The 25380-nt window shown below is 51.6% G+C and overlaps 1 protein-coding gene and 1 pseudogene across 1 annotated transcript in view; both read right to left on the bottom strand.

Annotated features, from left to right (window-relative positions):
• Positions 1 to 12954, bottom strand: part of LOC102854069 — a 44033-nt pseudogene extending 31079 nt beyond the window's left edge.
• A 3997-nt stretch (positions 12955 to 16951) lies between these two features.
• The window catches only part of SAFB2 (scaffold attachment factor B2), a 32614-nt gene continuing 24185 nt past the window's right edge, over positions 16952 to 25380 (bottom strand). The window contains exons 14-21 of the mRNA XM_006896374.1: positions 23865 to 24001; positions 22480 to 22773; positions 21451 to 21588; positions 19572 to 19614; positions 19053 to 19177; positions 17581 to 17693; positions 17386 to 17452; positions 16952 to 17096 (exon numbers count right to left, since the gene is read on the bottom strand). Coding sequence (XP_006896436.1) covers positions 16952 to 17096; positions 17386 to 17452; positions 17581 to 17693; positions 19053 to 19177; positions 19572 to 19614; positions 21451 to 21588; positions 22480 to 22773; positions 23865 to 24001 — 1062 coding nt within the window. The remainder of the gene's footprint in view (positions 17097 to 17385; positions 17453 to 17580; positions 17694 to 19052; positions 19178 to 19571; positions 19615 to 21450; positions 21589 to 22479; positions 22774 to 23864; positions 24002 to 25380) is intronic.

Below are 25380 nucleotides of genomic sequence, written 5' to 3'. Positions count from 1 at the left end.
CTCTCCGCGCTCGCTGCGCCCCGGCACCCACGGGGCCCCCATCGCGCACGCGCCGGCGCTTTCCAGTAAGTACCCGGGCATCTCGTTAACCCACCCCGCGGTGCCGCGAGTGAGAGACCTGGTGATCTGCTGCTGTACATCTGTCGTCATTAGGTACTTTCAGGTCCGTTCTGTCTCATGTCCTGAATACAACTATGCTCCGGAGAGTTTTCAAAGAGTTCCAGTTCGGGAAGTAGATTGTAGACCTTTCTTTCACGTTGCTTCCGGAAAGGATTCAAACTGCCAATCTTTTTCGTGAGTAGGTGAGTCACACAGGCTCTCCTGTAAAGGTGACAACTGGGAAAACTATGGTACTCCGTGACCTCGGGTCGTCAAGAGACGGAATGGGCCTGCCAGCAGGGGGTGGCGTTGGTATTAGATGCCTACTGCATGCCAGGGGCCAGGGACACACCTGTGGCCCAGTAGACAGCAAGTCCTGTTCGTACAGGTTGAAGCCTTCCTGCACTGCAGGCGGTGCTGTTAGATACAGAGTCTGAACCGACCTATAGGTCACCCTTCAGTGCTTTTCAGAGGCAGTAAATCGCACAGGAGGAGATTGCCCATCCTCTGGCGGAGCAGCTGGTGGATTTGAACCCTGTGCCTTTGGGATTCCAGCACAGCTTCTTACTGGTAGGTCACCATAGCGCTCCACGACAACTTACAAACACACGACAAACAAGGTACCGACATCCTGTCCTGTGCCCCTCTGAGTTATCCCTCACAGGCTCCCCCATGCTCAAGTCCATTGTTGCAGTCACCATGTCAACACAGTGCACTGTCTTCTCTTTTGATGACCCTCTGTTACTTTTCAAAGCACAATGTCTTTATCAAGGACTGGTCGCTTCTGACAACATGCCCAAAGTGTGTGAGACAAAGTTTCACAATCCTTGCTGCTAAGGAGTATCCTAGTTGCACTTGCTCTGAGACAAATGTGTTGGTTTTTTTTGGCAGTCCTGATATACTCAATACCCAACACCGCAATTTAAAGGCATCAGTTCTCCTGTCTTCTTGATTTGTTGCCCAAATTTTACATGCATATGAAGCAATTGAAAAGTCCATGGCTTGCATCAGGCACACCTTAGTCTCTAAACTGACATCCTTGCTCTTCAGCCTTTTAGCTAACAGCCAAGCACGCTGACCATTTGCTGTAGTAACCAGTCGCCGCTGAGTTGACCCTGTCAGAGTTGACCTGTATGTCAGAGTAGAGCTGTTCTTTGTAAAGTTCTCGATGCCTGAAGAAGATTTGGAAGCAGATTTTGATACTAATGTTTAACCCCACAATAAGGGATATATCGTTCACTTTTTCTGTAAAATACTTGTCTGTCGGATATTTCCCTAAATCTGAACATTCAGATTAAGACAGACTAGGAAGAAGGATTAGCCATCCACTTCTGAAATAGCAGACCTCTGAAAACCCTATGTATAACAGAACACACGTAGAATAACAGAAAGGGCAACTGAGGTGGCGCTTTCAGGTATGGATTCAGTGACTGGGGTCATCGGGATGGGTGTGTCAGAGAGAGACAGTGTGATTTGGCACAGGATAGAGTAGAGTTTAAACAGTTCTCTCCCTCATCTGTTTCAATACAGTATACATATCAATTCTTCTTCTGCCATCCTTGTTCACTGTCCAGCTCTCAGCAACATAGCAAAAGTGATTGGAAAGGCCATGGCCTAAAAAAGGCACACCTTAGTCCTCAAACTGACATCATTGCTGTTTCCCTCATCCATGAATGTTGTCTGTGACTTCCGTGTGGCCATTATGAGGAATTATCAAATCCCATAGAGAAGTGGAGAGTGCCTAGGTGGGGGTGGGCGTGCTGGTGTCAGAATGGGGTGGAGGGTGGAGGGTGGAGGCTTGTCTGATGCCCCCACAGGGGTCAGCCTTGGTCTGATGCAGCTGATACCCCCTCTGGAGTTAAGGGAGGTCAGGCGTCTCCACCATGCTGTTTTCACAAGCAAGTACCTGCCCATGGCCACCCGTAAACGGCCTGCGTGGAGAGGCAGGAGCTGAGGCCGGGTGCCCTGGAGGCCTGTGAACAGGGCATGTGCCCACGCACACTGACCGGTCTTTGTCCAGGCTCCACCAGCCTCTCCTTCCACCTCCACAAGCACCCTCTTCCTGAAGCCTTCCCTGATTGCCACCTGGCCCACCTAGCTGGACAGGACCATCCGGTTCTGGAGGTCCTCCATGGCCAAGAGGCCGACGCTGGCCTGGCCTTTGCATTTCAAAAGCTGTACTGAGAAGCTGGTTATTAAGTTCACTGAATCTCTACCTCAGGAACAGACCAGAGGGAGGGAGAGTGAGAGACTGAGGTCCGAACAGGGCAGAGCGCAAGTTCTAATTCCCTCTGGGGCTTCTCACAGAGAGGCTTAACCTCCCTGGACCTCAGTGTTCCCAGCTGAGCAGCAGGCTGTTCCAGAGATGAGATTCATTTAATGTGGATAAAACACGTAGAAGGAGCTCTGGTGATGCAACGGTTAAGTGGCTAGCTGCTAACTGAAAGGTTGGTGGTTCAGACACACCCAGTGGCTTTGCAGGAGCAAGACTTGGAGATTTGAACCTATAAAGATTATGGCTTAGACACAGTCCACAAAGACAATGTTCCGCTTTCTACTTTGGGGAGCAGCAAACAGCTGGAGGCTTAAAAGCTGGCGAGCAGTGACTAAGGGGCCGCGGCTGCTGGTCTCTTCCTGGGCAGAGCAGTAAAACTCTGGCTGCTGTGCGGAACTGAGTCAGAGCTGACGCTCCAGAACGTTTCCAGAGACTGTGGATCTCGTGAGAGATGATGGGGGCGGCCACAGTGGCGGACAGCTGGGGAATACTAACCACGGGCCTTTTGGTTGGCAGCACTACTCCTTACCACTAGGCTACCAGAGCCCCTAAACTGAGAAGAACAAAGAAAATCAAAGATGCGTAGGAGCAGTTAGCACATGCCTTCGACCTCCACGGTCCTGAAACCAGCAGACCTAGACGGTGCCCAGCTCCCGCTGCTGGACGCTCGGACAGGGTCCTGGACAGTGCAGGAGGAAAACGTGGAACAAAACTCCACATCATAACCCTAACCCTAACCCTAACCCTAACCCTGTCCCTAACCCTGTCCCTAACCCTAACCCTAACCCTGACCAGGCTTCCCAGGCTGATGGAGACTGGTGGACCCCCGGACACTGTGGCTCTTATTCACCCTTCAGCCTGGAGCAGATCTCAGCCCTGTGACTCAGCCTTTTCCAGAATGATAGATCAGCTCATAAGGTGGAAAAATAAGCCTAGGGTGGTACTCACTCTGTAAAACAGTTTTAGAAAAAACAAGCGAAGAAACATTCTTGTTATTGTTGTGTATCATCCACTCAGAACCAAACCATAGCAGACCCCCTGGAAGGTTTTCAAAGGCAATTTAATCACAACGGGAGGAGACTGATTGCCCGTCCTTTTCCCATGGAGCAGCTGGTGGATTCGAACTGTGTGCCTTTGGGATGGCAGTGCAACTCCTTATGAGGAAGTTCTGTCTGCCAGGTAAAGGAGGGAATATTGCTATGAATTGAAACCAATGGCCCCTGATGACAATAGGTCACTTAGAAGGGCCCTGAGGCACAGTCAGACTCAATAATTTACTATGTTAAAAGGGTTTTTGGAAAACTGTTAATTAGATTTTAAAAAGCAACTAATACCCAAAACAACAAGAGCAAAAGCACCCTGCTGGCCCAAGGGGAAAGGGTCTGGCTGCTAACTGAGAGGTCAGTGGCTGGACTCCACCCAGGAGGTCTGCAGTAGAAAGGTCTGGCAATCTACTCCCCAGTGAAAACTTGTTGTTTTTGTATGTGCTGTCAAGTTTCCTGTGACTCACAGGAACCAACCCTATGCACACCTCTGAAACCTGTCCTGCTGTTTCACTGTCTCAGACACACCTGCCCGTTTCCCCAGTCACTGTGTCAAACCATCCCATCTGGCGTCTTCCTCTCCTGTGCTGTCCCTCCACCCTTCCGAGCATGATGTCCTTCTCCAAGGACTGGTTCCTCCTGGCCACATGACCAAAGTATGTGAGACGGAGCTTCAAAATCTTTGCCTCCAGAGAGAAACTTGGTCTCACCCTCCCCAGAACAGACCTGTTTGTTCTCTTGGCAGTCCACGGTATGTTCTTCCCTAGCACCACAACTGAAAGGCATCAATTCTTTGAGTAAAGACTTTCAGGTTAGGAAAACCCATGAGTCATTCTCCTTCTCATACGGGCACAGGGTCAGAGTCTATGCAGTAGGACTGGTTGGTACCATCAACTGAGAACCAACCCGTGGCTGACCCTCCAGTGGGTTTTCAGAGGCCGTAAATTGCACAGGAGAAGACTGCCCATCTTTCTCCCATGGAGCAGCTGGTGGATTTGAACTGCATACCTTTGCATTGGCAGCACGTGGTAAAGTTCTTTACCACGAAGCCACCAGAGCTTGCAAGGACCTACGGACATGATAAAATGTGCCAGACTTTGTTCCAGGCGCTTCGGTTTTGTTTTGTTTTTTAAAGCTTCCTTTAATTCATACCAGACAAATAAACAAAACACCCAAATCCGCTCTCCTCAAGCATGTTCCGAATCATAGCAAACCCTCCACCCCCAACCAGGTTTCCGAGGCTGCACCTTTTTACAGAGGGAGACTGTCCTTCTATCTGGTGGTGGATTTGAACTATGGAACTATTGGAAAGCAGCAGATATGGTATGCACTATACCACCAGGGCTTCTTTTATTTCAGACACAGTACCATTATCTCCATTTCACAGATGAGTAAAACTGAGGCAAAGAAAGGTTAAATGACTTGCCTGAGGACCCACAGGGAGAGGATGGTAGAGTGGGGATTTGAACGCTTTTCACCTGGCTCCAGTAGTGATATATTCCTCCACTCAGACTGCACAAGGGAGCACTGGTGGCCTAATGGTTAGAAGCTGCACTGCCTAAAGGCCCTGGGTTCAAATCCACCAGTTGCACTGTGGAGGGAGGATGGGCAGTCTCTTCCTTCCGGTGCGGTTTACAGCCTCTGAAAACCTGCTGGAGGGTCGGCTATGAATCAGGTACGACTTGATGGCACCAACAACAGACTACGCAGCCTCCCAAACACCCATCAGATTTCTGAGGGAGATTTGGCAAAAGATGACCTGGAGGACCAAGCAACGTTTTCTTCTGTTGACGTAAGATCGCTAAGAGTCAGCACTGATGGCCAGCTCCAGATGGATCCTTCCCACCCACGAAGAAGCCGAAACTGTAAAAGCACTAGAAGAAAATCCAGGAGTTAAAAAACAACAGCAACACTTAGTGTGCAGCTGGACTTCCTACGTGTGATTTCAAACCTCACACCACGCCCCGGTGACCCCAGGACAGGAGTTTCCAAGGTTGTAAATCTACTTTTAGCCTTTTTCCCCCCCTCCTTTAATGATTTCTCCTCATTTTTAAAAATTTTGAGTGAACATTTACAAGTCATCTTGGGTTTTCATGCAGTCATTCAGAGACACTTTGCTTTATAACATTTGGCTGTAATTCTCTATGGAGGCTGACAACCCCATCTTTTTTCCTTCGGAGCCCATGGTAAGTTGTAATCTCTGACCTTTTGGATAGCAGCTGAATTCTCTAACCACTGTGCCACCAGGGCTCCTTAATGTAAAACCAGAATCCATTAAATAAAAAACTGATATGGGATACATAAAAGTCTCATAATCTGGTTGTTGTTGGGCGCTGGCCAGTTGGTATTGGACTCACAGCAACTTCATGGGACAGAGAACTATCCCCACAGGGCGTTCTGGGAACATCATTACAGGGGCATGTTGGTGGTCTTTGTCCCTGCGAGCTCCCGGGGTGGATTCAAACCACCAGCCTTAGTTTGTAGAAAAGTGCTTAATCTTGTGCCACTAGGGTTCCGCACTCCTGTGCACTTCCCCTCTTCTCAAATACCAGAAGGTTAATAAGCAAATAACTCATTTCCACGGACCTGTAGCAGGGTCAGTGGGTCACTGGCACATAAAACAATGTAACCATTGAGTTAGAACCAACCTGAAGCTGACCGTCCAGTGAGTTTTCAGAGGCTGTAAATCATATGAGAGGTGATTGCCCACATTTCTCTCTTGGAGCCGCTGATGGATTTGAACTGCCTGCCTTTGGGTTAAAAGCACAACTTCTTACCCACTAGAGCAACCCAGCGTCTCACCCAGTAGGCCTCCAGCACACAATAGGCAAGTAAAGTAGGGGGACATTTTTCCAAGACATGACAGACCAAAGGCTAATCTCCTTAATATGTAAAAAGCTCCTAGAAATCAATAGGAATTAACTACTTAATTTTAAAACACAGTAAGAAAGCATGAAGAGTTTTTGAACAAGCTATACAAATGCCTCTTAAGCATATAAAAGGGAGCTCATGCTCCGTCCCTTAAGTAAGCGAAATATAAAACTGCCACAAAATACCTTCTTGCCCCCCATCTAGTGTGCTGATCAAAATGAAAACATCGGAGAGTTTTCTGTGGTCCTGGAAATGAGCAAATCTGGGCAGCAGGGTTCTGAGTGGGAAATTCAAGACCACTTGTCACGAGGTTGGTTCCAACAGACAGAGTTCCAATTCCATGTGTGTCAGCGTAGAACTGGGCCCGATGGTGATTTTTTTTTTTTAGAAATTGATTGCCATGGATAGAGACACGGTGGTATATTCACACAATGGAATCCTACGCTGCATTGAAAAACAAGGATCTCATGCAATATTATTCAAACTGGGTGACCCTGGAGGACATTATGCTGAGTGAAATATCTCAGTCACAAAAAGATAAATACTGCATGGTGCCACTGTTGTAAAATGGGACTGACATCGGGGTTGGGGTAAGACTGAGAAAAACTGGATAACTTATGCATACCGCATTGAAACAGATGAGGGAGAGAACAGTTTAAAAGTGATATATGATAGCGTATTATGGTTCTCACAAGAGTCCAGAATGAAGGTTGCATAATGGAGTGTATCGGGCGGGGTGGGGGGATTGCATGCCAAAGAAGGAATTTTTCTTTTACTTTTCAAAGAGAAGAGCAGACTGGGGGCAGCTGGGGGGGCAGGGAGAAAAGTGCAACAATGAATGAGTGGAAATCCAAAATCTCTGTAAATGTTCATTAAAATTGATAAAATAAAATTTAAAAAAATTAATTGATTGCCAGGCCTTTCTTCCAAGGCACCCATGGGTAGATTTTAATTGCCAACTTGTTGCACCATCCAGGCACAACTTCTAACAATGTTGTTGTTGTTGTTGTTGTTAGGTGCAGTCGAGTCCTAGATGACTCGTAGCGACACTGTGAATGAAAGGCCTGAGCACTGTTCATAGAGTTTCTGGAGGCAAGCCATTTCGGAAGTGGATGTCACTCCTGCTTCCAAGCTTGGTCTAATCGGGAAGCTTCACCAAACACTGACCGCCATGGGTAACCATTATCTCATTTGGCACATCAGTGTCACAGTGTTTAGCATCACAGCAACCACGAGTTACCTCTATACAGCAATGCATAGACCAGTGCTATACGACCTAGAAGAATGTTTGACAAAAAACAAACAAACAAGCAAACAATTTGAACCAGGCCTGAGGGCCTGAGATGAAAGTCACCCACCTTGGGCTTCGTAGCATCTTTCAGCTAAACCATCGTGACTCTCTTTATGTTGTCGTTAATGTTGTTAGGTGCCGTCAACAACCCTCTAACAATAGGTATTGAATATATAAGCCAGCAATGTCATTTCCAGGAATTTACCCATGTGCCAGGAGACAGATGATGGTACAAACCATATGCTGAGGATTTACCTGTCACTTGAGCAAACTAGCCGGTGGATGCCATGCCTGCACCCATTGAACAAAGGAAGAAAACTGAGGCCTGTGAGAAGTGACAGGAGTGGAGCCCGGCAGGAGTGCATTCTCCCCAGGGGTGGTGGGCGGGCGGGCTCGACCTGCAGAACCAGGTGGCAGGTCCCTAGCCACCTCCCTCGTCAGGCTAAGCTCCGGGCCTCACCCAGGAGCCCGTGGTTTCCAGAGCAGGTCAAAGCAGGGCCCGGGGAAGCTCTCTGCTGGCAGATGGAGGCCACGCTGAGCCCTGTGAGTGTCGGGTGCCAGTTCCAATTAATTCTGACTTTCTCATTAAGCCGTTAGGAAAAGGCAGCTGGCCGCAGGCGGTAGGCCCTTTGCTGGGCTGCTGGATTAGAGGGATCATGCTTTCTGCCCGGAGACACTGCGTTGTATGTCGAGGGCAATTAAGGGAGGCCTGGGCGAGCAGTGACAAGCTTAGAGAGGCCCTAAGTTTTAGAACCCGGGGTGATGGGGAAATTCTAGCTGCTTAGATTCCTGGAATGCCCAGCAGTTCTAGACCTTAAGATGCTCACGTACCCCCTTTGGAACATTCTAGAATGTGCCAGAATGGGTAGGGAATGGAACCCAGGTGGTGCAATGGTTAAACGTCTCATTGCTCACCACAAGGACCCCATGCACTCAGGAACAAAATGCAGCCCGGTCCTACAACACCCACACGATGCGCTGTGGATCACATCATTGTGACCAGCAGGGTTCTGTTGGCTGGTTTTCAGAAGTGCTCTGGCAAACTGCAGGCTCTCCTGTCCTCAATGCTTGCTCACTGAAGACACAAAACCAGTAAGAGGGACATTTCCAATAATGTGCTCATTTACATAAGCATTTACAGAGCTGCGGGAGTTGTCCCTCAGGCTGTTTGTTACCTTAAAAAGTTAGACTTAGAGAAAAAAAAGAAATTGAAAAGAGAAAACAAGCCCTACTGTCTACACAGCTGCACTTCTTAGACTCATCTCCTCTCTAGTGAAATCTTAGGAGGAATTCATTCTCAAGATGTCTTAACAAGGAAGGATCTTGGTGGTGTCTGATCCTAAAGTGATTCCAGACTAACAAACAGAAGCTATTTGTCACCAAACAACATGTCTAAAAGTGGCATCCTTCATATGTAAAGAGTTGTAAGAAATTAATAAGAATCGGAAAGACGTGCAATGGCCGAGGGTGCCACCTTTGGACACAAGAAAGACACAGGCTAAGCAGTTTTAAAAGACTCATATGAAAAAATGTTTACCCTAGGGCCCTCCCCAAACAATGTTTGATTACTTACACTATCTGGCTTTGTAAGAGTACAAGGCAATGAGCATAAATTACCATCTTTCTACAAGCATATTGATGTGCTTATTAATAAAGAAAAAGCATCTCCGCCAATGGGAGCAGACTGCCACGTCTTTCTCCTGCAGCACTTCTGGTCCCTTGCCAGTACGCCTTTTTGGTGAACAATAATTAGGAACAATGCCTTGTGTTACTTGAGAGACAAATTCAATTTTATTTCATTATCTGATTTCCCCAGTCAAACAGGCTCTCCTGGAAGGCAATGATTATTTTGCCTGTTTCGTTCATGGCTGAGTCCCTGGTACCAGCAATCAGGCCTGGGCGTCATCTGTCTACCCAGCATGGTTCAGTAAATTTGTTTTTCTGTGTCTGGAAGTGTGAAAAGCAGGGGTCTAGACCAAAAGGAAAGCTCTCATGCAGACATACAAACATCCCACCCTTTGAGGGCTCGGAGACCACCCTCACATCCCCATGTTGTTGTGTCCCATAGAGTTGGAATCAACTGATAGCAGACCATCCAGAGGGTTTTCAGAGGCTGTAAACCTCATGGAGAAGGAGACTGCCCCTCTTTCTGCCATGGACCAGGTGGCAGATTCAAACTGCGTGCCTTTGGGTTGGCAGTGCAGCTCCTTACCCACTAGGCCACCAGAGCTCCCTTCTCACAGGTGAGTGGTGCCGTTAGGGATGCCCGTGGAACCGCAGGCTAAGGGATGAGGAGTAAATGAGGTTATTTCTGACGTCTCCTGAGGATGGAGGTGCACCAGGCAGTGCTGTACAAAGTCCAACACTTTGAATCCTCCCGCCAAGGCCCGGAGGCAGGAGCTAATATCAGGCCCGTTTACAGACGGGGAATCTGAAGCTACGTTGTGAAAGCAGCATCCAGCTAAGGCTTAGAGCAGAGTGTGCGCTCAGGCTTGGTGTTTGTCGTCCGTTGCCGCATCTACACAGGAGCCCCGCCTCATCGGCATGCGTCGGTGGTCTGCTCTGGCCCACGGTGGCCACCATGTCCTTTTAGTGTCTTCCAACCCAAGAGGCTCATCTCCCAATCCCATATCAGACAATGCTCTGGTGTGACATATAGGGTTTTTGTTGGCTGATTAAAAAACAAAACAACTTATTGTGATTTTTTAAATTATTATTATTAATTTTCATGAAAGTTTACAGACTTTGAATTTCCATTTGTTCATTGTTGCACTTTTCTCCCTTCCCACTCTTCCCTCCCAGTTCTCTCTTCTCTTTGAAAAGTAAAAGGAAAATTTTTTTATTGTTATACAATCCCTCCCCCCAAGCCCACTCCACTATGCAGCCTTCATCTGGACTCGTGTCGTGACAAAAATACCCAATCATATATCCTTCTTAACAGTTCTCTCCATGTTCTGTTTCAATGCAGTATACGTAATTTATCCCCTTTCTCAGTCTCCCCCCAACCCCGAGGTCAGTACTGTTTTACAACAGTGGCAGTATTTGTCCTTTTGTGACTGAGATACTTCTTCACTCAGCATAATGTCCTCCAGGGTCACCCGTTTTGAATAATATTGCATGAGTTCCTTGTTTTTCAATGCAGCATAGTATTCCATTGTGTGACTATACCACAGCTTCTCTAGCCATTCGTTTGTTGATGGGCACTTGGGTTATTTCCAAGTCCTTGCTATTGTGAACAAAGCAGCAATAAACATGGCTGTGCGTATATTTGCTTCTGTGGCAGTTAGGGTCTATTTGGGGTATATTCCCAGTAGTGGAATTGCTGGGTCAAATGGTATCTCTATTTGCAACTTTTTGAGAAAGCGCCATACCGCCTTCCACGGTGGTTGCACCATTTTACACTTCCACCAACAGTGAATAAGGGTTCCAGTTTCTCCACAACCTCACCAACATTTGTTGTTTGCTTCTCTGTTCAATTTTGCTATTCTTACTGGGGTGAGATGATATCTCATAGTTGTTTAGATTTGCATCTCTCTTAGAGCTAGGGATTTTGAACATTTCTCCATGTGTGTGTTAGCCATCTGAATGTCTTCTTTGGTGAAGTGTCTATTCATATGCTGTGCCCATTTTTCAGTTGGCTTGTTTACCTTTACCTTGTTGTGGTGAACTTAATGTGATTTTTAACGAAAGTTTACAGAAAAGTCAGGAACATTGGCTTTTTTCCATTCATTCAGTGTTGTACATTTCCCTCCCTACCCACCCACCGCCAGTTTACTTTTTTAAAAATTCCCTCATTGTTGCATATTTCCACCTTCTTCCCCACCGCTCCCCAGACCACTTTGCTATGCTCCTCTTCTCCTGAACTGTTGTCATACAAGTAATGTGTAATCATATATTCCTTTTATACAGTTCTTTTATTCATCTGTCTAATGCAGTGTTCATTATGTAACCCCCCCTTCCTTAGTTTGTTGGCTGATTTTTACCAGTGGACCACCAGGCCTTTCCTCCTAGTCTGTCTTAGTCTGGAAGCGCCGCTGAAACCTGTCCACCGTAGGTGACCCTGCTGGGTACTAGAAATGCTAGTGGTACCACTTCTAGCAATCCCAAAGCAATAGGTCTTATTGATACCCAAGTGGTAGTGTTGAGATTTAAACTAACCCATTGCCCTAGGATCAAGACCAACTCATAGTTGACCCTCCAGTGAGCTTTCAGAGGCTGTAAACTATATGAGAGAGGAAGTCGTCTGTGTTTCTGCTGTGGAGCAGTTAGTTGGTGGATTCGAACTGCTTCCCTTTGGGTGGGCAGGGCAACTCCTTACTCACTAGGCCACCAGAGCTCCTAGTGTTTAGGTTTGGTAGACCTTAATGATGCATGGTCCGATCAGTAGGCAAGGAGCTCCATGAAAAGCGCTCTGTCCCTCTGGAGGGGACCATTATCTCTGGACCTCATGAATGATCCCAGGCCCCAAAATGTAACAAAACACACATCAGAGGCAGACCCAAACACAGCCCCATGCACAAGCCAAATGCAGCTGTGTCTGCAGACACACACACAAGACACACTGCAAGAGGGACACACCCGTCACACGCCTGGGACAAACACAGACACAGGGACATGCATGGACCCACACCTTGAGACAGATGTACACACACACACACACACACACACACACACAGAGGCGTCAAGCAAACACACAGACAAGTAGATGTAAGACACAGGATGAGTAAAGACGCAGCCCTGAAACACACACACTAACACACATACAATCATACAAACACGACACAGCTGCAGATACACAGACACACGTGCAAAATCCAGACACAACCAAGTATACACATGAGTGCATAGGGACACACCCAGGGACACACACACAACACACCATACACACACACACCCCATTAAAAGGCGCTCCTTTTTGGTACATACGCATGGTGACTGGGTGCTCACGCTTCTGTGACACGTGCCTCCCTTAAACCTTCCTATGACATCATGACGTAAAAGGGGGGGAAATGAAAGCTCACACAGATACTTCCGGAAGGACACACAAAAACTCCCCTCTTGTCCTCTGCAGACTCACCCCGAGACAATCAGAGGCACACACGCACACTCCCCACAGTGGAGGATCTGCAGTCGGGTGACCAAGCTGGGAGGCTCTGGAGACCCGTGGTCCTTGTGCACAGCCCACCTCCACCCCTCACCATGTCTCGGGGGATCAGCACCTCCTGTTCGGGCGGCTGAAGGCCAAGGGGGCACTGCAGGCCGGGAGGCATGAGCGAGGCCGTGGGCAGAGCACAGCTCGAGGGCGCCACCAGGCGACAGAAGAGGTGACGGTACAGCCCCTGTGTGCCGGCCTCCTGGTACCATGTCCCCTCCATCCTGCCCTCTGCATGTCCCCGAGTGAGCATGTGTCTCTCTTCTGAGACCTCTCTTTGTGCCTTGTTGTTGTCGTTGTGTGCCTTGGAGTCAGAACCGAGCCACAGCTGCCCCCCAGAGGGTTTTCAGAGGCAATAAATCGCCGAGAGGAGATTGCTCATCCTTCCACAGAGCAGCTAGTGGATTTGAACCACTGCCTTTGGGATGACAGCACATTTTCTTAACTTCGAGGCCACCAGAGCTCCCTCTTTGTGCCTATGAGCCCCTGTGTTCGGTCTCTTTTCTTTCACGTCTGTCCGTCTCCCAGCCAGTCTGTCTGTCCCTTCCTTTGCTCTAGCCCTCTCTTCTGAGTCTTCATCTCCAGTTCTGTTTCCCCCCTTTCCACTCTTGATCTTCTTTCTCTCACCCCACCTCCTGCCTCAGGAGCCAGGACGGGGTGACGATCTCTAGTGTCCCCTGCACCCCTTGCACGCTGCCCCTGCTGTCTGCATGTCCCTAGTAGGTCTTGATGCTTCGTGGTCTGTGAGGAGGGGCCCCAATCTGTGACCTCTGTTGTGCTGGGGGCTAGGTCTGGTCTATGCCCTGTGGCTGCCTCAGGCTTGCTGATGGTAGGAGGGAACTGGGGGACAGAGAGGACTTGGTTCCCCTAGGCAAGGACACCTTGGAGAGGCATGAGGTCTGGGCACCCCCTCTCTGATGCCCAGCACAGCTGTGGTGGCTCCCACAGTGATGCCCTGAGCAGCCTGGACCTCGTGGCTCTGATCTCAAGTCTCCTGTGCTCCCCACTGCTGAGTGCTCCATGGGGCAGCGCCTGCACATTCCTCAAGGTGCCTGCACATTGCTCCCTCTCCCAGAATGCCTTTCCCCCGCCCTTCACTCCTCACCAGCCAGGTCTACCCAGGTCACCTCCTCCAGGAAGCCCACCCCATCTACCTCCTGCCTCTGTTGAGGTCCTTTCTAGACTGCTGGCGTGGAGGAGCCAAGCACCAGGAAGCGAACATTGGCTTGAGGGCTCGCATCTCCAATCTGTTTGTCTTCTCTGAGTCTCTGTCCATCTATCTTGGTTTCCATTTCTATCTCTGCCCTTGTTTCCTCTGCCGGGCAACTGTTAGGGATTGAACTTAGTCTCCCAAAAAATATACGTGGTAAATCCTAACCGCTGTACACAGGGCGACTTGGGGTGTTGGTGAGGATTGCTGAATTTCCCTACCCCCACCCCCCTCTGGAGAACAAACAATTCTGTCCTGGAGACGTGCAACCAGGGAGCTCCTGGGAGACAAGGATGGTGGGACTTCATCACGTACCCTTCAGGCATTGGGAGTGGGGCTGGAAAAGACCTGGGGCAAGTGGAGGGTCAGAGAAAGGGAGGAAGATGCCCAGGAGATGGACTGATGCAGTGATGATTGACACAATGGGCCCGAGGTGGTGAGGACGGCACACCATGAGGCAAGATCTGTTGTTTACAGGGTCTCTGAATCACAGCTGAATCAAGAGCACTTAAGAATGCACACAGATCGAAAAGCAGCCCTGGTGACATAATGCATAACCTCTGGGGCTGCTCTGCTGGACCAAAGATGAGCGGTCTCCACCCACCAGGAGTCCAGCCTCAGAGTCTTCACTCAGAGTTGGAATTCGGACTTTCTTCATTATGTTGGTAAGACACGGCCAGGTAGCGCGTCTGGCAGTCAGTCTCTTTTGAGATATAAAGAGCAGGTGAAGCACAGAAGGAAGGTGAGCCCAGTGCACGTGAAGTTTGCCAGGCACAGAGGCTCTGAGGCAAGGACCTTCCTCCTGGGCGCATGGAGTGCCTGGTGCAGATGGTTAAGACCTTCCTTCTGAGCGGACGGAGTGACTGGCGTGGATGTGGACAGACCCTGAACTGAGCTGCATGCCTGTGCTGCAGCCATCCACTTGCTCAGTCCACTGCAGCAGCCCTTCGGGCAAGGCGACGACCTGGGATAAGTGTGCTCCTTGCTGCTCCGTGCCCCACTTTCTCAGCAACGGGTGTGGTGTTTTCCGGCAGTTCCCAGTCTAACCCTGCTGGGTCTCCTTTCAGTCTATAGCTATGTGGTCTGCGGACGGAGAGGCCAGCACCAGTGTTGAGGACACCTGCTTCTGTAGACAGGTGCATGGAGCACCCCACCAGCCCCACAGCCAGTTGGCTCAAGGAGGGAGGCAGGACCCGATGAGACACGCTTGAGGTACACGGCCCTCACAAGGCCATGTGGGCTTCCTGTCTGAGGAATCACCAGTGCAACACAGGAGACCCTGGGTCAAAGACCCTTGGCTGTTAACCGAGTGGAGGTGAACATTAACCCTCCCAGGAAAGGCCTGCTGGCGGACTTTAAAAAACACTCCCTGGAGTTCTCCTGACGCACATAGGGCTGTCACGAGCCAGAGCCGACAGCAACAGGACTAAATTGAGGGATCAGAGTCCCTCTAAGAGACCTCTGTCTCTTCAAACACAGGGCAGATGGTCAACTGAGGTCAGTAGAGTCTGGAATGAGGCGGCGAGGCCAAAACCAGCAGAGGTTAGGCCAGGAAGAGGTCTTTCTGGAGCTTCGGAGCAAGCTAGGCCCTGCCCACATGGTCATTTAGCTGCCCAGCTGCAGACAGCGCAGGACAGGTCAGGTCCACGGCCTGCGTGGCCCACCTGTGACATTAGGACACAACACACACTCGCTCTCCTCCTTGCCCCCAGCATAGCTGGGAGGACCAGGGGTGAGGAGTGCCCCTGAACAGCCTACAACTCAGAAGGCTGTCTTGGAACCCTGGTGGTGAAGTGACTGCACGGGAAGCCCGCCGCCACTGAAGGCCAGTGAGTGCCGTGGGCAGGCTGTGGAATTCCTGCAAAGTGAGACAACTGAACCCAGAACTGTTGTGAAACGTAATGAAATCTTTATGAATACAAAATTTAGCAATTGACAGACCTGACACATTTCCGGGGATGTGGAGATGTTTAATAAGGTATTAATTCTCAGCTTGTGATTTTCTCATGTAGTTTCAGAGATCATTTCTTCCTTCGCCCTCCCCCACCAGGTCTCAGAACTTTTTATAGCCCCCACCCCGTCACCCCCTGCCTCGCAGAGGGAGAGGGCGGCAGTGTGCCCCAATCCCCCCACCTGTGGTTGGAACAGAGGTGTCTAAGAGTCCCTTGGGGGGGGGGGGTGTCTATTCTGCCTTACTCAGATGGAGCCTTTTAGACTAACTGTCCCAGCAGGAGCACAGAGCACTCTAAAAGACTGTCAATTGTTGGGGGACTGACTGCCCTAGTTCGAGGGCAGGGGGCTGGAGATTAACTCTCACCTCACCAAAGCCCTCACCTGCCCACAGGAGGGACAGATAAGCTTTTCATTTACCCTCATCTCTCCATCATCACTATCCTCTGCAGCCAGACAGGGCCCTGCAGGACAGTGGCCGTCTTCATCTGCTCTGACAAGCCGGACACTGCCCACCACAAGGCCAATGGGGACCTTGCTGGGACAGGACGGTTCTGGGCTCTCAGGTGACCATTTCAGAAATGTTGGAATATAACCTTGGGGCCCACTGGGTGAGGGAGGCCCCAGTTCCAAGTCCAGGACCTGGGGCAGAGTATCTCCTGCCTCTAAGTAATTGGGAGATGCAGGCATTGCCCCAAAAGGGTGTTTGCGAGGATTTAATGGGCTGAACGCCCCGGTTACACAGCAGGATCCCTGCAGCACACACATACACACACTCTCTCTCACACAGAGTGCGAACCGTAAACTTTTATTAATGGAAAATGGAATGCCTTGTTAACAGAAACCTGGTCTTTAGAAACAGCAGAACAAGAACACATTTATTACAAAAAGGAGGAAAAACCCAGAAATAAAAGAGAAGGAAATGAGTTCACATTGTACTGAGCTACAACCAGGGCAGAATTTGCTTCTTCTGGAGAGGACTCCGTAAGTTCAAGGTGACGCTGGCTAAGAGACGCGATGGTGCGCTGCCTACCTGGAGACAGGAGGGCACGGGTGGGGCCTAATAGCGGCGGGAGAAGTGGGGGTATGGGTGGGGGTGGGGGGCTCTGCTGCCCCGGTCCTGGCCGGTCAGTCCTCCACCTTCCAGTCCGCCTGCTGGCGCCACGTGGCCCTGGGAATGTCCACCCTGTGCAAAGCCGCCTCGCCTAGGAACAAAGGCAGACGGTTCCCCCTTGAAGTGGCGTGCGTTGCTCGGCCGCACTGCTGAGCGCCGACGCGACGCGGCAGCCTGGGGCGCGCCGGGCTTTGTCCAGGTGAGACAGCCATCATCACACGCCGCATTCCGGGGGGCCGGAGAGCGCTATTTGCCTAAGTTGCAGAGAGCCTCTTTGGGTTTGTTTTCAAAACACGCCACCCGGCAGTTGAACAAACATGCAAAAGGGGAGGCGTTGGGAGCAGGAACAAAGCCCTCTGATCCTGGACAAGACTCCTTACCCCGACATGCCGCCCCGGCTGGCCAGGTGCCCGGGCCCCGATGGGCTGGATGGGCCTCTCTCCCCACCTGCAAGGACAGAGAGTTTGCAGAAACCCCCCGCCCAGGAGCCTGGTGGTCTGTAGCAGCAGAACGTGGAGGACTGCCCACTGCTCCCCCAAGAGGCTGTGCACGGACACAGATGGGGCCCCCCTTACCTTGCCACTGTGCATGATCTCGGCCAGCTGCACCTGTGTCCACGCCACCCTGCCAGGGACGCTCCTGGTGGTCGTCCAGTCTCTGGCTGTGCTCTCCCCAATCACGTCCACCCCTTGGCAGGAAAAAGCACACATAGGACTGTCCAGAGAGGCTGCAGAGGTCACACCACATGGCCTCCCTGGCCCCATGGCCCTTTAGCAGGGGAGCAAAGAGGAGAATATGCAAAGGACAAGGAGAGGTGTCGCCCAAGAACAGACGCCAACAAGATAACACCAAGCGACTCAAACAGGAGGCTGCAAGGTGTCAGGAGACTGCTCTCAGAGGGGTGTCAGGCCAGTTCCTGAGCAGCAGACCCCCACACCTTTTTCCAAGGCACCTAAGGTGGGTTCTACCTCCAAGCTCTCAGCTCTCAGCTGAATGTGCACCAGAGGGCTCCCCAGTCACCTCAGTGAGGAGCAGGAGGCCAGGGCTTTCCCCATGGGAATGGGAACTCAAAACTGCTGCTCCCCTGGGATGGCAGAAACCAAAGGACAAGCTGGCAAGGACGTGGGACACCACCGAGAGCCTACAGACCCCGCTTCACAGACTTCCAGAGGTGCTCTCACAGAGAAATTAGTCACAGGAGCCTCAAACAAATCCAGAAAGAACAAGGCATTTCCACACATGGATACTGGTCACAAGAGATGCAACGACCCTTGGCAAGAGTTGAGTGAGGAAAGTCATCCACAAAGGACGTGGATGGGAGGGAGGCCTCACACCAAGAAACCAACAGGCCAGCGGTTCAAACACCCACAGCACGCCCATGGGAGCAAAGGTCTGGCGATTTGCTTCTGTTAAGATGACAACCCAGAAAATCTATGTGGCTGGAACTCTCACCTGAGGCTGCTAGGAATTACCTAGCAACAAGAATGTAGGGTGGAAGGACCACAGGACAGGAGCTTTAGGGCCTAAATTGATTGAGGATGATGGAGGCACGACTCTGAGCAAAGTGCTGCCCCCCCATTCAGTGGGGTGACCACTGGGGGGCAAGATGGAGGCTGCACTGCAAGAGGCTCAGTGTGAAGCGAGGAAGGTGGTCTTAGAAACACCCTGAAGGACCCAGCCCAGGGTCTCCAACTCAGACAATAAGCTAGAATGCAGGCAGGGAAGGTGGTGCACACCACACATGTAGACTGGCAGGAAACACTCCAATCCAGAGCAACAGGGGTGGGGGCAGAGACAGGACATGGCTTGAACCGACTGAAGGGCTTCAGTGTGTAGGGGTGGGGGAGGGAGTGTTTCTTCTGAGCTGCTAGACCACAGACAGGACAAAACCCCAAAAGGCTTCTTCTATCAGAAAGAGATACGCTGATGCACAGAGGCGCCAAGCCTCTTCTAGGACCCTGGTTCTGGGAGTCAGGGATTTAGGGTGGGCCTCTGACTAGGGAGGACCCCCCCAGCTCCCACCCGCATGGGGCAGCTCTATGCTAACCTGGGTGCAGATGGCAGTGGACGGCCTTCACTCAGCCTCTTGTCTGGGCCGTAGCCCCAGCTGTCACGGGAGTCCCGGCCATGGCGATCTGGGGGCCCTCCGTGGCCATGGCGATCATCATAGTGCTGCAAGGCAGAGGACGGGGACACACACATCAGGGACCCCTCGTAGGCCTCTGGGAAGCCAGCCCAGGTCACTGCTGCCCTCTTCTGGCCAGACAGCAGAACTGGAAGTTCCCCCAAGTAGTGTCTCTGCTGAGGTTCTGGTGGGAACCCGAGGCCAGGAGCCTCCCTCGTGGGGAAGGTTTCTCTCCTTTCACTCTTCATTACCCTGTATCCTCTGAGAACGCCCCCTTGCCCACCTCATCAGATTTTAGTGTGGTGGGGGCCTCCTCACTCCCTGAAACCTGGAGCTGACCCCACAGGCTGACCACCACCCAACACTCTCACTTCTAGCTGCTGGTCAGACCCGGGGCCCTGCCACCCAGTGCTCCCCCATTCTCCAGCCAAGTCTACTCACCTGCCCATCTCGATCACCCATCATTGATCTGGAACCATCTCTCCTACAAGAGAAATTTCTCACTTAAAGAGTATTGTGGAATTGTTGCAGGCCACACAAAAGGGTTCCGTAATTGTCCTCTTTATTCTATTCAACACTTAATAATTTTAATTAGCTGAGGCGAGGCAGAAAACTAGCTTAAATTGTAAGCCTTTACTAGGAGAGGAGCAGAATGAAGTCAGAGCTGAGTCACAACTCAGTGAAGCTAATCACAAGGTCACAGCGTGAACCTGTGAGGCTGTGGACACTTGGTGGTTCCTCTCCTCGGATTGCACCCTGCAAACCCCAGAAGGCAGCTTTACTGTCACAGGTGGGCTGCTCCCACACAGGGTTGACAAGACAACACAGGGACAAGCAGAAAACCTAGGAGACCTACCAGCCCTGTGGTCTCACCTAATACAGCCAACTCCCCTCAGGTCACTTACTAACAAAACAGCCCATGCCCTCTGCACAGCATCGCTGCGAAGGGGCCACGCACGCCGTTCCTGGGGTGGGTCAGCTTGAGTACCTGTGCCACTGAATGAGTGCTTACCCAGACCCTAGAACAGCTCCAGCACAAACCAATCGCCAAGGCCTCGGTCTTATTCTTACAGAACACCTCAACAACTAGAGGGAATGCTGCCCAGGGGAGCACAACCAGAGAGGCTACGACAGACGGGAAACCTGGAGCCCCTGGCCGCCCAGGACGGTCTACCAGAGCCAAGCAGCTTGGGCGAGGGCCCTCGTGTTCAGAAGGTGTGAATACCTGCTGGTGGGAAAAACCCCACTAAACCCGTGTCTGACATCTGTCTCTTGCTGACCTGGGACGGGACGTGCTGCCCACAAGTCCTTCCTCCCCACCTCAAGGACACTCTGATTCTGGTCAGAGACACTGGGATGGAAGCCCTGGTGTCAGCTGAGCGCTCAGCGTGGGTTCCACGAGGGGAGGCCCCTGGAGGCCCTGTGACCTCATCCTTGTTCAGTCAGCCTCGAGGTTGTGGAACTGCACTCCACAGCAGTTTAGTGGCTGAGATTTCAGAGCCTGTCATCTGAGGTGCCTCTTTACAGAGCATTCAAGCACTAACCATTTCCAACACCCAGGGACTCCACACACTAGTTTAAAAATCCCAAAATCTGCTGTCATTGAGTCAGTTTTGATTCTGCAACCCTGCAGGACAAAGCAGAAGTGCTCCGTCTCAGTTAACTCACCAAGAGCAAGTGAGACTCAAACCACTAACTTCCTGGTTAGCAGTTATGTGCTAAATCACTGCACCAGCAGGAATCCCACAAACTAGCTAACAACCCAACACCACGGAGTTGATCCCAATCCCAATGACACCCCCCCAAAATCAGGTCTCCAAGGCTAAACATCTTTATGGGAGGAGACTGCATATCTTTCTTGCTGTTACAAGCAGATGGGGGATTTGAACCAATGATTTTTTGGTTAGCAGCCAGCCCCTTAACACACTTTACCCCCAAAGAGTCCTTAAAATCAATATACTTCACAGTAAGTAAAGTACAGGTCAAGAAATCCCACCTAGGCCCTCACAACACAAACGAGGCCTAGCAGAGGAGGCTCCAGCCCTGCATTCAATGTGCCCTTCCATGGCACAGGACTAACCCTAAGAGTCCACACCCATCCATTCACTAAGCCCAGTGAGTACACACAGCTGAGGCCCTGCAGAGAATCACTGCCCCTCACGTGCCCTCCTGTCAAGGAGCCCAGATCCCACACCAGGCTCGAGCTCTGAACCCCCATATCCAAGGGTCCAAAGCTCTAAAGCTCCTCTGTAATAAAGTGGCTTTCTCTGAACAGAGCAGGGCCTGAGTGCAGCAGTCGAGGCAAGGGCAGGGCACCAACCTGTCCATGGAGTGGTCCTGGTATGGGCCGCGGTCCCGGTGGTCAAAGTCATGGAAGCGGTGGTCTGGCCGAGGATAGTCAGAGCGGTATCTGTCCTCCAGCGCTGCCCGCTTGCTTTCTGGCCAGTAGGGATCTCGCCTGTGGGGTTTTGTTGGTTCATTTTAAAAAGAATACAAATTCCATTTGTGAACAAGAGCAGGGAAGGGTGGTGGCGAGGCTGAAAACTCTCCCTCCAGCCTGTGTATCATTCCGAGTGTCCTGCAGAGCTAATCTCTAATGTTCGAGCATTACTGCTTTGATGTGGTGCATTAAACCCCCAAATAGCCAAGAGGTCTGCCGTCCTGGGGATGGCTGTGCGTACTCTCACCAAGCCTAGTAACACCACCCCCCAACGGGTACAGGGGCGGGACGGGCACCAGAGAGGCTCACTCCTGCGTCACCCGAGCCCCTACTCCGAGCCTGTCTGCAGAGGGAACCCCCAAGAGCCAGAACTTGAGATGGCGTAGCCTTTCCCAGCCTTTGTCAGAGGGCAGCCTGACCACTTTTCGTCATTCACGGTGGTGGAAGATCCTTGCTAACTGGTTTGTCTAATGTAGGTTGTAGCTTTTGTATACTGACCGTGACCACGTCCTGCCTTTTCACCAGAAACCCAGAATGGTCCTCTGGCAGCAGTTCAGGCAGACCAGAGAATGCTGTGGGTGCCGGCTCTTTGGGCTCTACATCAACAGCAAGTGAGAGGACAGCCAAGTGAGGGCAGCACACGTCCCTCAGGACTGGTGTGATCTGGAGAAGCTGCCCCGTGGTGCTAACTACAGACTGGGGCAGTGTCCACAGCTGTGCTAGGCTCCACCTTCGGGCTCTCGAGCAGCCACACTGAGGTGGACAGACGTAGGGCCAGCTGCTCCAGCTGGCAGCTTCATAACCACCTAACACTGCCCATGAGCATGGGCATTAACCCTGCTGCCAGTCTGCCCTCCGGTGCCTGGGCCTCGGTTTCCAGGACCACACTCCCCAGTCTGGCCCCCTCACCGGCTGTCCAGGTCGTAGGGCCTCCGGAAGGCGGGCCGCCGCTCCTGCTCATAGCGCAGCTGCTCCTGCTGGCGCCGCAGCTCCTCGCGCTCGCGGTGGATGCGCTCCTGCTCCTTGCGGCGCTCCCGCTCCACGCGCATGCGTTCCCGCTCCAGCCGCTCCCGCTCCCAGCGCTCCCGCTCCAGCCGCTCGCGCTGGCAGGCGAGGTGCATCCGCTCGCGCTGCAGCCGGGCCTTCTCCTTCCGCTCGTGGAAGACCTCCAGGCGCAGCTCCCGCTCCCGCTGCTCCCGCTCCCTGGAAGACAGGACAGGCCTTCCTGAAGCCCCCGCGGACACCTGGGTGCCAGGCGGCGTCTTTGCGGGAGTTGGGGGATCCTGAGCTGAATGTGTTCTGCTTCCCACTATGACCCAGCAGCTATCAGGTAGTGAGTGATTCACTACGTAGTTCAAACAGCTTGACCAACTCAAGTTGTTCCTCTGCCAAACAAAAGGGATGTTCAAAGACAGGCTGACAAAGGTCTGTGCTCTGCTCAGGACTAGGACAGTTCTCCAAAAGGCAGCACCAGCTGTGTCAAGTCACTGACTCGCAAGGGACCAACGTGTGTCACAGCAGATGTTATCATCCAAGATCCCTCTGAGTGGACTGTCTCACCTCACAGGGATCATGACCAAGTGGGTGGAGGCATAAAGCAGCACAGTGTAGCCCAGTCCCATGGGGCAGAACAAGTGGACAAGCAAGGCTGCCTTGTGCACAGAATAAACCCTACAGAGGCAGCTCGCTCGCTGTGTGTATGGTGTGGAAAAGGGGCTTCATTACTTCACAGGCTGTCACGAGCCTGCCTTGTGTGCTTAACTAAAGCAGCTTGGGACAATGTGAGGACAGAGGCGGCCACACTGGCCCAAACTGAGGTCTCCGGCCATGGGTGCCAGGAACTGTGTAGAGCTGTGAACCACCAGGCACAGAGTCCAAGCAGAGGGGCCCCTCCCTGCCCCCACAGGGAGCCAAAGGCCTGTGAGGGAACCAGGAGGCCCTGGGGTGGGCTCTGGTCTTCCAAGAGGCTATGGCTGCAGAAGCCCAGCACGCTGTCCTACTTCTCAAAGGCGGAGGGTCTGGGCCTATGAAGAGCACACCTCAACATAACGGAACTGAGCTCTAGGTGCCGCTCTAGCTGGTTAGCAAAGGTCTGAATGGGGCACTAAATAGCTCAGAGGCCCAGGCCCCACCCTGCTGAGGAAATGCCGCCTGGCCCAAGTGGGCTTCCATGTGTACCATGCCCTCATGCCCAATGGTCACTACCAGATACAGTCACCCTTCTCCTCAGGATCAGGCTGCCCCTCGCAGAGCCCATCTGGGGAGAAGGGCTTCCAGCCGACAGCCCCGCTCACCGTCGCCGCTCCGTCTCCCGCAGCTCGCGCTCCCGCTGCCTCTGGCGTTCCCGCTCACGCTGCTCTTTGATCTTATCAAACGACAGGATATCTCTCTTCTCTTTGCTTTCTGACTTGCGATCCTGACTCTTGGAGCTCTGATAGGCAAAAATCGTTTATTATAGTCAGAAAAAGACATCGTAACTCAGATGTCTACATGGCCTCTCGTCTAACCTGTCTCCCCTCAAATGCAGGTCAGGCATGTGAACAAAGTGCCATAACGGTGTGAAGAGGCAAGTGGACTTTCTAAGGAAGATATGGCTTCTCAGAGTCACACAGGGCCCATCATGGTACCAAAACGGCCCAGGGATGAAGCTGGCAAACAGCTGTGTGGACAGCCAGGCAAGGGAGCCACACTAGTCACGTGCAGCTAGCACAGGGCACAGTAACAGTCCAAATCAAAGACCCTTTCCTGTGCAATGATCTTTTGATGTGCCCCAGAGCCCTGCCGGCACAGCAATGAGCAGGTGGCTGCTATCTGAAGGGATGGGGGGGGTCTGAACCCACCCAGCAGTTACGCAGATGGTTAGTCCTTGGAGGGGTACAAATGGCCAACAAGCTCAACTGCTAACCCAGGAGATTGCCTCAGCAGACAAAGTTGGTCACCTGCTGCTGTACAGACACCACCTAGAACACGTCGAGAAAGCAGTTCTACAAACATGTTGGGGTGCCAGGAGTGGGCATCCATGAATGCCCATCAGCTTTTAACAGGAGAGAAGGCAGAGACCCTGAGAATTGGCTGAAGTGGCCAGGACAACCAGGGCTAAAACACACGGGTCCTGACAAGAAAACCAGAGTTCGAGCCTCAGAAGTTAGAGAATCCACACATCAGCAAAGACTAAAGAAGGTGTTCTTTAAGTCTTGAACCAAAACCAGCCTGACGTCACGAAATAAAGAGGATCACACAAAGGACAGTACCAAGTTACAAAAAACCTGTTTCTACAGGAGATCAGAGAGCAGGTGATGAAGAGTTAGAAAACTCGATGTCAGGAAACAGAACCAGCGGAGAGTCTTCACACACCGAAGAATGTATCCAATGTCACTGAATAACCAGTGTGGAAACGGCTCAGTGGGAATCTAAACTGTGGTATAAACTGTTGCCCAATATACAAGGGGAAAAAAACCCACCACCACCTAACTCACCCCCAAAACAAAACAACATCCAACCCCAATGGAGAGAGCAGGCAAGTCCACGGATGGTGCCGAGTCCAGCTCTAGCCAGGTCTTCCATGGCCAGCCTTTTGGAAGGGGAGCTGCAGGGCACTCTTCCCAGGTAACTCTAAACCAATGTTCATCTCCACTCTTCCACATTAGCATCTGAGCACATCCACACTGCACCACCCAGAGATAGACTAGGTCAACAGTCTTAGCACCAGCAGCCAGGAAATTAAAAGGCGCATTGCCATGGGAAAGTCTGCTGTTACGGACCTCTCCAAAGTACTGAAGAGCAATGGTGTCTCTCTGGAGACCAAGGTAC

Source organism: Elephantulus edwardii, unplaced genomic scaffold (genome assembly GCF_000299155.1).
Source record: "Elephantulus edwardii isolate Elephantulus edwardi_28Jun2011 unplaced genomic scaffold, EleEdw1.0 scaffold00185, whole genome shotgun sequence".
NCBI lineage: Eukaryota > Metazoa > Chordata > Mammalia > Macroscelidea > Macroscelididae > Elephantulus > Elephantulus edwardii.
The sequence above is the reverse complement of the archived record's forward strand: the minus strand, read 5'-3'. Positions and strand labels throughout refer to the sequence as shown.